This window comes from Dama dama, chromosome 12 (assembly GCF_033118175.1).
Source record: "Dama dama isolate Ldn47 chromosome 12, ASM3311817v1, whole genome shotgun sequence".
NCBI lineage: Eukaryota > Metazoa > Chordata > Mammalia > Artiodactyla > Cervidae > Dama > Dama dama.
The window spans coordinates 1,945,251-1,959,805 of NC_083692.1; the positions used below are offsets into that span (position 1 = coordinate 1,945,251).

The 14,555-nt window shown below is 39.7% G+C and overlaps 1 protein-coding gene across 2 annotated transcripts in view; it reads right to left on the bottom strand.

Annotated features, from left to right (window-relative positions):
- The window catches only part of GOLM2 (golgi membrane protein 2), an 83,839-nt gene that overhangs the window by 43,779 nt on the left and 25,505 nt on the right, over positions 1-14,555 (bottom strand). For both annotated transcript variants that reach the window (XM_061156416.1, XM_061156417.1), the window contains exon 2: positions 4,961-5,015. In XM_061156416.1, the coding sequence (XP_061012399.1) occupies positions 4,961-5,015 (55 nt within the window). The remainder of the gene's footprint in view (positions 1-4,960; positions 5,016-14,555) is intronic.

A 14,555-nucleotide genomic window follows, 5' to 3' on the forward strand; every position in this document is an offset into this window, starting at 1 on the left:
ACTCTCAAGAAGTTAAATTATACAACTAGTACCATATTTAATTGCCTTCCATACACATGTATGGGCAATAAAATTTATTTTTAAAACAAGACAGCCTCAGTGGCTTTCACATCAATCAGAAGTATTAAAAAATTATACACCTTTACACATTATGTAGACCATATGCTAAGTTGTGGAAACAGAACGTGAAGAGCTGCCTACCTCTCTAAACCTAACTGCTTTACAAAAAGTAGGGGGAAAATCATATATTTTAGATGTATTAGCTACGGATGCAGAATTCACTTTAAAATCACATTTGATTCCCATCTTAGGTACCAATCGCTTTAGATCTGATTTCTAGTTCTGCTACTGAATTACATCCACATATACCAAAATTCCACTTTCAAAGCTTATAATCTCTGGACCAGAGCTAAAAGTTTTAGTTATAATGAATAATACAAAATTTCAAACTGGATAGTAGATTAAAAGCTGAGCCAGATGCTCTTTTGTAAACACTTAATCTCTAATCACTGGCCCCACATTTTCTAGAGTCGCTCCATCTAATTCTACCAAAAAAAAAATTCAGCCAAGGAAGAGAAATGTCAGTTTCTTGGACAGAGGATAAAAAAATTTGCCAACAGCCTTATCAGTTAAGCAAAAGCAGTAATTAAAATGGAAACAGAGGTCTATTCTATATAAGAAACATCTACTTATTAAGACTAAAATATAATTTCTAACTATAATATGCCAATATTATAACATCTGCTTTTCAGGAAAGGCTTAGCAAATTAGTCTTGTTACTTTAAAGGTACCCAGAAATCCTTGTGATGTAAGTTTTTAAAAAGCAGATATAAAAAAAAAAAAAAAAAAAGCAGATATAAACACAAATTTATAACTATATCCATGTAAAAACATAGAGAATAAAATTACATGAAAGTGCTATCAGTGATTAAGTTCAGTGGTGGGATTCTGAGCGCATTTTTTTCTCTACAACTTTATTGTGGAATCATAACTACAGTAACAACAACAAATAAAAATGTTCAAGTCACATGAACACTTGATGAGGTATATAAAGTTTAACAATATGCATGTAGTAGCTATTGTATAGGCGTAATAATCAAATATGAAATGTAAATGATTTACATAAAATGCTTGTAGTTGATAATTATGCTTGCCTATTCAAGCCACATTTTTTATTATTTTTAAAATTTTAATTGAGATATAACACTATGTGAGTTCAAGGCACACATGTTGATTTGATTCACTAACATACTGTAAAATGATTACCATCACATTAGCCAACACCTCCACTATCTCACATAATTACCACTTTTTTGTGTGTGGTGAGATCTACTCTTTCAGCAACTTCCAAGTATATAATACAGTATTGTTATAACACAATATTGTTAACTATAATCATCATGCTATACATAGATCTGGAGAAGGCAATGGCAGCCCACTCCAGTACTCTTGCCTGGAAAATCCCATGGACGGAGGAGCCTGGTAGGCTGCAGTCCATGGGGTCGCTAAGAGTCAGACACGACTGAGCGACTTCACTTTCACTTTTCACTTTCATGCATTGGAGAAGGAAATGGCAACCCACTCCAGTGTTCTTGCCTGGAGAATCCCAGAGACGGGGGAGCCTGGTGGGCTGCTGTCTATGGGGTCACACAGAGTCAGACACGACTAAAGTGACTTAGCAGCAGCAGCAGCAGCATACATAAATCACCAAACCTTACTCATCTTGTAACTAACAGTTTGTACCCTTTGGCCAACATCTCATTTTCCCCACATACCTCCCAAACCCTGGTAACCACCATTCTACTCCCTGTTTCTATGAGTTTAATCAAGTCACATTTTAAATTTCTCTACTTGCTCGATTAACTCTACAATATGCAAACATGGTTGATTTCTGTAGTTTTTCAGTCATTTCCCCTACCTCAGATAAAAGTAACAAATCTGAGCCCAGGTATCCATGAATCAGCTTGTTACCCGATCCCTGGTCCCACCTACTAAGCAGCAGAAGGCAAGAGGCAGCAGAACTCTGGCCTCAGCTATGGGTGTTGATGCTAAAGAACAATGAGATCCTGGCAGAAGGCAGTGACAAAAAGTCTCGTAGCTTATAGACAGAGTTAGCCAGCAAAGATTCCAGAACTGAAAAGTTACTATAATTAAAAAAAAAAAATCAAACCAGCATAACCTCGCAGTTACTAGGGTAATGGGTCTCAATTGGTGATCTATAGGGCTCCTTCAGGCTTCTTTTTCCTACATAGCAAACCTAAGTTTACCTTCAGAATGAACGTGAGGCATGTATGATTTCAAGATTTGAAATTGCTTCTCTGCTTCCCCAAAATACTTCTAACAGTATTTGAAATATCTTTATCAGGAAATAAAGTCTTCCATTTGTAAATGGAGATAAAAGGCTTAAAACTCAATTGACAAAAAAATAAAACAGTATGAATTTCAGTGCATGTAAAATATCAGGTTCTAACCTATTTGAATACAGGGAAAGGAATATAAAGCATGGAGCTGACAGGTGCTTTGAGTAGTTTAAAATAAAGACTTCAAAGGGGTAAAAGCAGAGCTGCCTGGGGGTCTAGTGGTCAGGATTCTACAGTCTCACTGCCATGGCCCAGGTTCAGGCCCCAGTCAGGAAACTGATAACCCACAAGCCACATGACAAGGCCACAGAAGCGGGGGTGGGGTGGGGTACAAACAGATCAAAAAGCAAAACTAAAGATAAAAGTTTTCTACATCACAGTTCTCCTTTCAACTGATTGCCATGTGTTTTATTTTGAACCCAAAGATACTCTGTCTAGCGTGGCTGCTCAAGGTCACCATAGCACAGTGCTCCGCCTAACTTAATAGGGTATCAGATCCAAGGCCGACGGTCCAATCGAGCAATAACAGTAACAGCAGGGTATGCTATAGAAGGGTATGGCCATAATCCCTCAATTTAACTTCAAAAGATTAGGAATATGGTTAAGAAAGGGGTTGCCTAGGATAAGCTTTTAAAGTAAAAAAAAAAAAAAAAAAACCCTTACTTTTCAAACATTTTTATTTCAAATTTTCTTTCAGTAATAGGCATAAAAAAAGGTAAGTTATTCTAAATAAATCAATGTATGCTAGATTGTTAGTTTACTTTCTCAGGCACTAAAAACAAATCCAACCTTTTTATTTCCAAGAAAATATTAATTATCATAAGGGTTGGTTTTTTTTTTTTTAAGAATCGGATGTGTATTAATTTCAATGTATCTGACGTTAATCTCAATGAAAACAGGCAAATGTGGATTGTACTGTCAACTTGTCAAGGGTTAGTTTCAGTAGAAGTAGTTCCTAAGGTGCAAAAGTCACATTAATGAAACTCAATCTCACGAGTCCAAGCTTCAGTAACTGCACTAAAGCCAAAAGTTGCACAGTTATAAGCTCAAATCAAATCTTTTTTCTCTGCCAAAGTCTATCACCTAAATTTCAAAGCATCTCAAGATCTACTTCAACTGTGGATACACACAGTACAATAAAGATTTTTACTCAGTAACATGGGCTGTCATTTCCTCTGACATATACAAGGAAAAGCCACAGTCTATTACTATTTACTAAGAAATACACTTTGCCGACAAGCAGAACCAGCTGTAAACTGCCAGCTGTAAGCAGCGCTGACAGTGTGCCAGCTTCGGTGTCGTCCTGTGCACTTCTGCGCGTCAAAGGAACAGAACATGGACACAAATGCAACAGAAACAAATTCAGCCACCCGGAAAGTGAACTTCTAACGGAAAACCAAAGCTGTTCAAAATCGTAGATAGCAAAAAGTGAATAATCCCTGTGTTTGGGTTATAATACACCAATGCTACTTCCGCGTGCATTAATTAGTCAACTCAGGTTGGCTTCTTCAAGAGGATGTTAAAAATATATTACCTAATTCTAAAGAGGTTCAAAATGGTTATAAAGAAAAATTTATGAAATTAGAGAGCAAGTACTACCCACATAGATAAATTTAGAGAAACTGCATGCAAAGTTTTAAAATATATATTGTTGTAATCAAAGGGTGTGAGGGAAAAGAGGGGTAGTCCTTACATCCCAAATTCCAAAGGCCAGGGATAGCGTGAAGTAACGCAAGTAGAGTATAGAGCTTGTTCTCTTTAACTATTATTTTTCATAAAAGCTTTAGACATCTCCTATCACCTCATCAACCCCAAACATTCACTGGAAGGACTGATGCTGAAGCTGAAGCTCCAATACTTTGGCCACCTGATGCAAAGAGCTGACTCAGTGGGAAAAGACCCTGATGCTGAGAAATATTGAAGGCAAAAGGAGAAGAGGGTGGCAGAGGTTAGACAGCATCACCAACTCAGTGGGTGTGAATTTGAGCAAACTCCGGGAGACAGTGGAGGACAGAGGAGCCTGGTGTGTCCCAGTCCACGGGGTCGTAAGGAGTCACACATGACTTAGCAACTGAACAACAACAATCACTTCATCAAAACAAAACAAAAAAAAAAACTATTCATCTATCTAATCTACCTCCAGGCTCCCTGGTTTCTGTTCCAGGCTTCTTTGTACCCAGGGTAGGGTATCTAAAATATTGAGCTTGGGGGACCTGCCCAAAGCATTCCCAGACCGAATGGATTATTTCAGCAGGCTGGACACAGTACAGAAGGATCATTCCTAACCCTTGCCCTAGTAATCTGATGGTCTCCGAAGCTACACCTCAATTTCCTTTAAAGATTCTTTTAACATTTCATTGCATGAAATCTGTCCATAGCACAAGAATAAAATGCAGATCTCAAATTTTAACTTGTACTTATTATATATAAAACAACATTAAAATTTTTTTATTATCTCTTAAGACAAAAGGAAACATGTTTTGCCATCAGAGGAGTTTTGTTCAAAAACTCTATTTCATTTAGCTGTCTGACTTGAGGATTTCTGAATTCTTCAGGATTTTAGACATTTAGTGACCTTAATTTGTAAGTAAGTCTCTTACCCTTTAAATGATGTATGTCTGCCATCTGATATGATATGTTGTTCTGCAGTTTAACCTGAAAAAAAATTGTTTTAATTTTACTAAAGAATATGTAGTTTTGCTCATATTTACCTTTTCCCCTTCATATTCACTTTGAGCTTGATAATAAGTACAAAAGAAAAATATTTAAGTTACGTGCGCCACATTTTCCAAAGAGAACTATAAGTTCTGATTTTGTAATATTCATTTTAAATTTGCATAAGAATATTCATTTTACTTAATATATAGTACAACACTGTTCAAAAGTTTGAAAGTTTGAGGTGAATATTGCTTTTCTGAAAAAAAAAATCAGATTTTTTCCAAAGTCTTACCAGAAGATTTTCAACTCTATATGAAGAAAAAAACTAATGCCAAGTCAGAAGTCCTTATTGTTCATCAAGCTCCCCTAGGAGGACAGAGATTACACAGGGCTCACTGCTGCAGTCACTGTCCTCTAGAAGCCAGAATACAGGAGCACCGGGAACTGAAAGCGTACCCAAACACAACTCAAATTAAGCCTTACCACTTAATTTAAAAATTAAGACAAGGAATATCTTAGATAGTCAGGATATCAAGCAAAGAACTACACTGTCTCAGTTCTTATTTAAATAGGTTTCAGCTAATTGTAAATCCAACTAAAGTATCACTACAGTTCTCTTGTCAATCTCAACAGTAACATTATTTTGAAAGGCATAGATTGATTTACGTTCATCAAATGCAGTACCATGAGTGGCAAATGATTATGCTAAATACCACTTAAATCTCTAAAGAAAAACATTTTTAATTTTTCATCTTGAAATAAGTTTAGGTTCATAGGAAATTGCAAAGATAGCACAGAGAAGCCCCATATGCCCTTCACACAGTTTCTCCCAGGGCGTGCATCTTGTGTAACTATACAACTTCAAAACCAGGAAACTGACACTGATGCAACATGTACAGTTCTATGCTGTTTTATCACGCGCATGGGAGTGAAAGTGAAAGTGAAGTCGCTCAGTCGTGTCCGACTCTTTGCGACCCCATGGACTGTAGCCCCCCAAGCTCCTCGGTCCATGGGATTTTCCAGGCATGAATACTGGAGTGGGTTGCCATTTCCTTCTCCAGGGGATCTTCCCGACCCAGGGATCGAACCGGGGTCTCCCGCATTATAGGCAGACGCTTTACCGTCTGAGCTACCAGGGAAGCCCCAATACATATAGATTCATGTAAACACCATCAAAATCAAGATACAGAACTATGCTATCATCACAAATATCTCCCTCATGCTGTCCTTTACAGTTAAACCTATCCTCCTTCCCTACTATTCCTGATCCCAGGTAACCACTAACTTGTTCTCCACCTCTGTAATTTCATCATTTCAAGAATGTTATATAAATATAATCATATAGCATGTGAGCTTTTGAGATTCTTTTCAATCAGCATAATGTACCTGGGCTTCCCAGGTGTCACTAGTGGTAAAGGACCCACTTGCCAATGCAGGAGACATAAGGGACCGGGGTTGATCCCTGGGTGGGGAAGATCCCCTAGAGGAGGAAATGGCAACCCACTCCAGTATTCTTGCCTGGAGAATCCCACGGACAGAGAAGCCTGGTGGGCTACAGTCTATGGGGTTGCAAAGAGCCGGACACAACTGAGCAACTTAGCACACATCACTAGTTCACTCCTCTTTATTGCTGAGTAACGGTCCATGCTTAGTCACTCAGTCAAGTCCCACTCTCTGCAACCCCCACGGACTACACCGTCCACAGAATTCTCCAGGCCAGAATACTGGAGGGGGTAGCCATTCCCTTTTCCAGGGCATCTTCCCAACCCAGGGATTGAACCCAGGTCTCCCGCATTGCAGGCGGATTCTTTACTGGCTGAGCCACCAGGCAAGCCCTAATATTCCATGGTACAAACGTACAGCAGCTCGCTTAAGCATCCACCGCTACATGCCATTTTGGTGGTTTCTAGTTTTTGCCTCTCACAAATACACGTGGAGCTTTAGTTTTTGCTTCCCTGGGATAAATGCCCAGGAATGAGATTGCTAGGTTTTATGGTAAGTCTGTGTTTAGTGTTTTTTTTGTTGTTGTTTTTTTCTAAGAAACTGCCACACTATTTTCCAGAGTATCCATGACATTTTCAATTACATTTTAATAACTTATTGTGCCAAGTTACTGGATGGGAGAATATAAAACAATCAGAAAACATGAGAACAGTCTCAAAGAATCAGCAGGCAAGGTAGCACCTAAAGTAGTATAATTACTGTAGGATTTCAGAAATGATTCCTACCTAGCATGATCAGGAAACTTTCATGGAACAGGTCTTACCTGAATTAGGCATTGAAGGCTAGGCAAAACACTACATAAATAGAAAAGAGTATTTCAGATAGCAGAGGTGGCATAAGAAAAGGCAGAGAGGCAAGAAAACATGAGACATAGATGAAGACCCCACCAAAGCACTGTTTGGCTAAAGCATACGATACAGGGGAAACAATAATCAGAGAGAAGGCAGGGGAAAAAAGACTACGGCGGGCCCTTCCACTGATATGAAATGTCGAGACTAGACAAATCCATAGAGACAAAAAATAATTGGTGGTTGTCAGGGGCTGAAGTGAGGGGGAATGAAGGGTAACTTACTAATGGGCATACGGTTTCTTTTTGGGGTGATAAAGAATGTTCTGGAATTAAATAGGAGATGGTTTCTCAACATTGTAAGTATACTAAAAACCAATGAATTGCACGCTTAAGGCAAATTTCATGGTCCTTGAATTGTATCAATATTTTAATGCAAAAAATAAAAATGCAGAGGGTACTATCAGGGCACCATACAGGAAACTAGGGACACAACAATGGGTAAACACTTGGCACCCAAGTTTACTATTTAGAAGAGGTGGTCAAGTAAATAACTGCAATATTGTAAAAACGTTCTTTTAAGCCGGGGTGGACAAACTACGGCCTGTGAGCCAAATCTGGCCTGCTGCCGGATTCTGTATGGATGGCAAACAAAGGATGGCTTTTACTTTTTTAAATGGTTGGAAATAAAAGTCAAAAGAATACTTCATGAATTATATGAAATTCAAATTTCAGTGTCTATAAATAAAGTTTTATGGGAAATAGCCACACCCATTCATTACCATATTGTCCATCGCTGCTTTGGAGCTGCAGTGATTGTGAAAAAAAGATCATATGGACTGCAAACCCTCAAGCATTTGCTGTGTTAACTCACTTCAGTATGTCCGACTCTTTGCAACCCTATGGACTGTAGCCTGCCAGGCTCCTGTCCATAGGATCTCCAGGCAAGAACACTGGAGCGGATGCCCTCCTCCAGGGTATCTTCCCAACCCAGGGATCACACCCACGTCTCCCGAGGCTCCTACATTGCAGGTGGATTCTTTACTACGGAGTCACCTGGGAGGTCCAAGGATTTACCAGCTGGCCCTTTAGAGAAAAAGTCTGCTAATTCCTGGTCCAAACTAACAGAATGAGAACAAGAGATAAATATATGTGAGATTAAAGGGGAACAGTGAATAGTCTGACTGACTGATTAGACAGAGGAGTAAAAGAAGAAACCTTAAGGATGATGTTTTGATTTCTAGAGTGAGGGGACTAAGGTGAGCGAGACTGCAGTACTCCACAACAGGAAAACACGGGAGAAACAGACTTGGGATGGGAGGGAGAAGTGGGGAGATGACGTTTTTTTCAGATTTGAACCCAGTGAATGTGAGGCACTTATGACACATCCAAGAAGAGATCTTTAATAGGAAGCTAGATATATGAGTTTGGAGTTGATCCGAGAGCTATGACCAACCCAGATAGCATATTAAAAAGCAGAGACATTACTTTGCCAACAAAGGTCCAGGTAGTCAAGGCTATGGTTTTTCCAGCAGTCATGTATGGATGTGAGAGTTGGACTATAAAGAAAGCTGAGCGCCGTAAGAATTGATGCTTTTGAACTGTGGTGTTGGAGAAGACTCTTGAGAGTCCCTTGGACTGCAAGGAGATCCAACCAGTCCATCCTAAAGGAAATCAGCCCTGAATATTCATTGGAAGGACTGATGCTGAAGCTGAAACTCCAATACTTTGGCTACCTGATGCGAAGAACTGACTCATTTGAAAAGACCCTGATGCTGGGAAAGATTGAGGGCAGGAGGAGAAGGGGACTACAGAGAATGAGGTGGTTGGATGGCATCACCAACTCGATGGATATGAGTTTGAGTAAACTCCGGGAGTTGGTGATGGACAGGGAGGCCCGGCGTGCTGCCGTCCACAGGGTCACAAAGAGCTGGACACGACTGAGTAACTGAACTGATCTGAGAGTTACTAGCATACAAATGGCAACTAAAACCACAGGAACGAGATCACTGATGAAAAGCTGCAAGAGGCAGCAGGAAAACTTGACACCAACAGCTGTGTGGTCTGTGATCAAAGAACTGCTCTCTAGTAACTTCTAATTAGCCTCCGTCTATTTTCTTTCCCACTTCTTTTACAGTAGCCCCGCTCCAATCTGTGATTTTGCTTTCTGTGGTTTCAGTTACCAGCAGTCAACTGTGGTCTGAAAATTCCGGAAAGAAACAATTCTTAAGTTTTCAATTGCGTGCTGTTATGAGTAACGTGGTAGAATCTGGGCTGACTCGCTCTGTTCTGCCTGGGGTTCCCTAATCATCACCAGGTATCACCTGCTGCTAACATCCAACCACTCAGAGCACCACGGCTTGATGACCCAAGATCACCCAAAGCAAGTGCTTCTCCTCCTAACCTATCACCAGAAGGTAAAGAGCAGCCTAACGCTACATCATTCATCTCATCTTATCTGATCAGGCAGGGATTTCATCATCGTACATCATCACAAGAAGGTGAGTCAAGGACGAGACATTCTGGGAGGGAGAGAACACATTCATATAGCTCTGATTACAGGATATTGTTATAATTGTTCTATTTTATTATTACTGTTGCTAATTTCTTACTGTGCCTAATTTAGAAATTAAACTTTACCATAGGTATGTATGTATGTAAAAAACCTAAGTAAATCTAGGGTTTAGTGCTACCTGTGGTTTCTGGTACACACTGGGGGTTCTAGGTATACATCATCCCCTGCGGATAAGGGGGGACTATTGTATTTTTATGATGCAATTTCTTTTTGCATTCTTCACCCCTCCAAAGAACATAGCTATCCTTTATTTTTGTTTACAAGTTTTCATTACTGTTTTTTTATTCATTTTTATGATGCTATTCTAGCTTCTCTGTACTCTATTTTAAACTCTACTCTTGAAACAACTAGAGAGATGCTATTTTTGAATACTAGGCTATGAGTGGCCTCAGCTTCCTGGACTGTCTCTTTTATATCCTTAAACTCTTAAAAAAATTTTAACAGAGAAGATGAAATTGAATCTATAGACTACAAAAAGTACTAAAGGATATTATAAGCAGCGCTACTTTATTCTTATCAGTTTAATTTTCTCTTCAATCCTTTTAATTGAGGATGGAGACGCTGATCCCAACAGCTCATATATACAGTCCTCATATTTCAAAAGCTGCTCTGGAACAATTAAAGGGAAAACCACAGCTTGTCCAAATAAAAGCCTTTCTTAGTCCAAGTAGAAGGAACTTATTTCCCACCTCGTTCTTTTGCCAGGTAAAGATTTTCCAGTTAGCTTCTCAGACCCGCTTTATGGCACATCTCAAGCTCTCTATTATTCCTCTCAGGCTTTCCAGCAGGATTCTCAAAAAAATCTTACATTCGGTATTTAGTATTAGCAGCAGGTACCAGTTCCCAATTTATCGCACTTCCTATTAAGACGAGTTCCATAGCGCTGCTTATCTCGCCTTCCATGTTCCTTTGAACAGAGCTGCCAAAGACCTACTCAAAGGTCTCTGGTAGATCATTAAACCCAGAAGTTCTCTTCCTTCTACAGTATTTTTATTATGTTGTTTAGTTTCAGAATCTAGATGTCTGCTACTAAATTATCTGTTCATCTTTTTGACACTGCACTATCACTGGCATCTGATACCTCTTCTCTCCACATATACAACCCACCCCCCCAAATCCTTACGTAGCTCCTAAAACAGTTAGACAAAGACTTCTTCTAACTTTCAATCTTATCCTTTTAAGGCAATCTGAACGTGTTTTTTATCTACTATGCACTCCTTTGTGTTTTTGCAAAATCTGAGCATGTAAAGCAATGACTTAATTTTAGCTTTAATCTTGTGTTTTCTACTATCCTGGGTCTGCATAAAGACTTATCCCACTTGGTTTCTGATTTTTAATGTTTCCTTCAGTGTCTTCAATCTGTTTTTCTTTACTTTTATGCTTTTCGTTAATCATTTCTGCATACAGATAGGTTTCTTTAGTCCTTTCTTCTTTGGTTTTAACCCTCTGGGAGCCTTCCCTTTTAATACTTCCACCACCTACTCACCTTCAACAGGAAGTTGATTATTTCTCCTCATAGTTTTAATTTCCTTGTGTTCCAATTGGAATTTGTTTATCTTTGAAATGACTCTATCAAAACCTCTCAGCTGTTGGGAAATTAATTTGAGTTCTCACTACTGCATGATTGGAAAAAATGTATTTCACTTTGTTATATATTCTGTTGACCTGGCGATGCTATAAAATACAGATGGTCCTCTGCACCCACCATTTTATATAAAGAATTTGAGCATCCATCTCTGCACAGGGGCTTCTGGAACCAATCCCTTCGGTACTGGGGGATGACTTTTCTTTCTAAATATATTCCAGACCAGTAACAGTGTATAAACCTTAAGAAGTATTATTTAATTTATAAATGGATTCTCATTGTCTGGCTTCTTAGGTTCTTTCTGGTTACTTTCAGACTTTTCCCACAACATTGTTATTTACAATATGAAAGACAGACACCAAATAATCATTTTCTTTTTTCAAATTTCTTTGGGGATGAGAGACAGATGTGTGTAGACAGACACACACGCACACATACATTCACAAACACAGCCCCATCTCTTTGTCTAATTTACACCTATGGTCAGATAGACCCCAACCCAGATTTGAACACACCCTCCAAACTCCCACAATGCTCAGAATGCCTTGTCCGGCTTCAGGGTCTACTGGGGAAAGCCTCACATTCAGTCTTTTAAAAAACAAAGCATTCCCTCATCACAGGCAGTCCTATCTCTAACCAGAGTGTCACTTTGTCTCTTCTCTACCCTCAAGGTTACCAGAAATGAGAATTCCACGAGAACAGAAGCTCGGTTCATCCCTTGCCCAGGGCTGGCAGGCTGCCTGACCCCGGTAAACACGGTAAGTGTCTGCTGAATGCCGCCTTGGACTTCAGAGTTCCGTATTCTTTGTACTACATGCTTTCCTACCTTGAATTGTACTCTATCCCCACTTGTAGAATTCTAATTATCCTTCAATACTTCTGAACTCCCTCATTTATTTCCCTTTGTTATCAACTTCACTGCCTTGGTTAGGCTTCATGGCGCCTCTCTCCTTCTCTAGTACTGGTGTGTCTGGCATTTGAAGTGCATTTATAATAGGTCGCTTATCCATGCTCCCTTTGGCCTTTTCCATGTTAATCTCTCAAAATGTGTTTACGATTCTTCCTGAGACATTTTTCCCCCTTCTTCTTCTGAGGCATGTGCTCTTTATCTCTTATTTCAGTAAGAATTATCTTCTCCTGATATTTTCTTATAGCATTTCTTGCTCATCCCCAGCTACTTCATCTGTTTCCCTCTAATCTTTCTTCCTCTAATACCTAAAACTTAATCTTTATATTTCTACCGTCTCCTTCTGAAGCTCTCTTAATGCCTGCCCATCCCCCATGGCTACTCTGAATTGATCCTGGCAGCTGTTGACGGCTCACTTGCTCTGCTCTTCTCTTCACTCTGGGATCTGGAACACGGCTCACTGTGCCTGCTTCCCTGTTCTCAGGCAAGTCAGCACAGCCATGACCCCTGACCCCAAAGGCTGCAGACAACCGGCTTTTTAGAGACGTCGTCTCTGGCTCCTTTTCCTCCACACTAGAAACATTTTTCCTGATTTCTAGAAACAATTCTATCTTTAGTATTATAACTGCCAAACCTGACTGATGCTCACAATCACCTGGGGAGCTTTAAGAAATACACACCTTGCCTCCCCTCCCTACTCCAGTTTCCCCTCCCCAACTCCAGTCTGACTCAGCAGCCTGGGGATAGGCCCCAGAATCTTTTTTTTTTTTAAAAGCTAAAGTGATTCTGATAAATAACCATATTCAGCAATTACTCATCTACAGTATGTCTTTGACTGGCACCTATATGAACTGGATCAAAATGGGAAATTATTAATAATAAGTACTAAATACTTATTCTGTGCCAGGCCTTGTGCTAAGCTAAACGCAATAACACAAATATTACTGCGGTTAGTCCCACAACCACCCTCTGTGGTGGGTTCCTGGTTTCACAGATGCATCACACGACCACAGTAGGTTCTGAGCATTCTTCCTGGTGGTCCCAAACCAAAGTCTGTGTTCGTGACCACCATATATACACTAGATCAACAGTTAGTAGGTATCTATAACCTTTTTATTTCTTATTCCTCATACATTGCACACATATAATTCAGTCAACATTCCAAACACACCAGCAACTTTTATTGATACTTGATCTGTTAAAGAATTAATCTCTCATGAAGCAAGTTTTAGTTTAAGCTATACTCAGTTACATTTTTTTTCATTTATTTTTATTAGTTGGAGGCTAATTACTTCACAACATTGCAGTGAGTTTTATCATACACTGACATGAATCAGCCATGGAGTTACATGTATTCCCCATCCCGATTCCCCCTCCCACCTCCCTCTCCACCCGATTCCTCTGGGTCTTCCCAGTGCACCAGGCCCGAGCACTTATCTCATGCATCCCACTTGGGCTGGTGATCTGTTTCACTATAGATAATATATATGCTGTTCTCTCGAAACATCCCACCCTCGCCTTCTCCCACAGAGTCCAAAAGTCTGTTCTGTACATCTGTGTCTCTTTTTCTGTTTTGAATATAGGGTTATCATTACCATCTTTCTAAATTCCATATATATGTGTTAGTATGCTGTAATGTTCTTTATCTTTCTGGCTTACTTCACTCTGTATAATGGGCTCCAGTTTCATCCATCTCATTAGAACTGATTCAAATGAATTCTTTTTAACGGCTGAGTGATATTCCATGGTGTATATGTACCACAGCTTCCTTATCCATTCGTCTGCTGATGGGCATCTAGGTTGCTTCCATGTCCTGGCTATTATAAACAGTGCTGCGATGAACATTGGGGTGCACGTGTCTCTTTCAGATCTGGTTTCCTGGGTGTGTATGCCCAGAAGTGGTATTGCTGGGTCATATGGCAGTTCTATTTCCAGTTTTTTAAGAAATCTCCACACTGTTCTCCATAGCGGCTGTACTAGTTTGCATTCCCACCAGCAGTGTAAGAGGGTTCCCTTTTCTCCACACCCTCTCCAGCATTTATTGCTTGTAGACTTTCGGATAGCAGCCATCCTGACTGGCGTGTAATGGTACCTCATTGTGGTTTTGATTTGCATTTCTGTGATGATGAGTGATGTTGAGCATATTTTCATGTGTTTGTTAGCCATCTGTATGTCTTCTT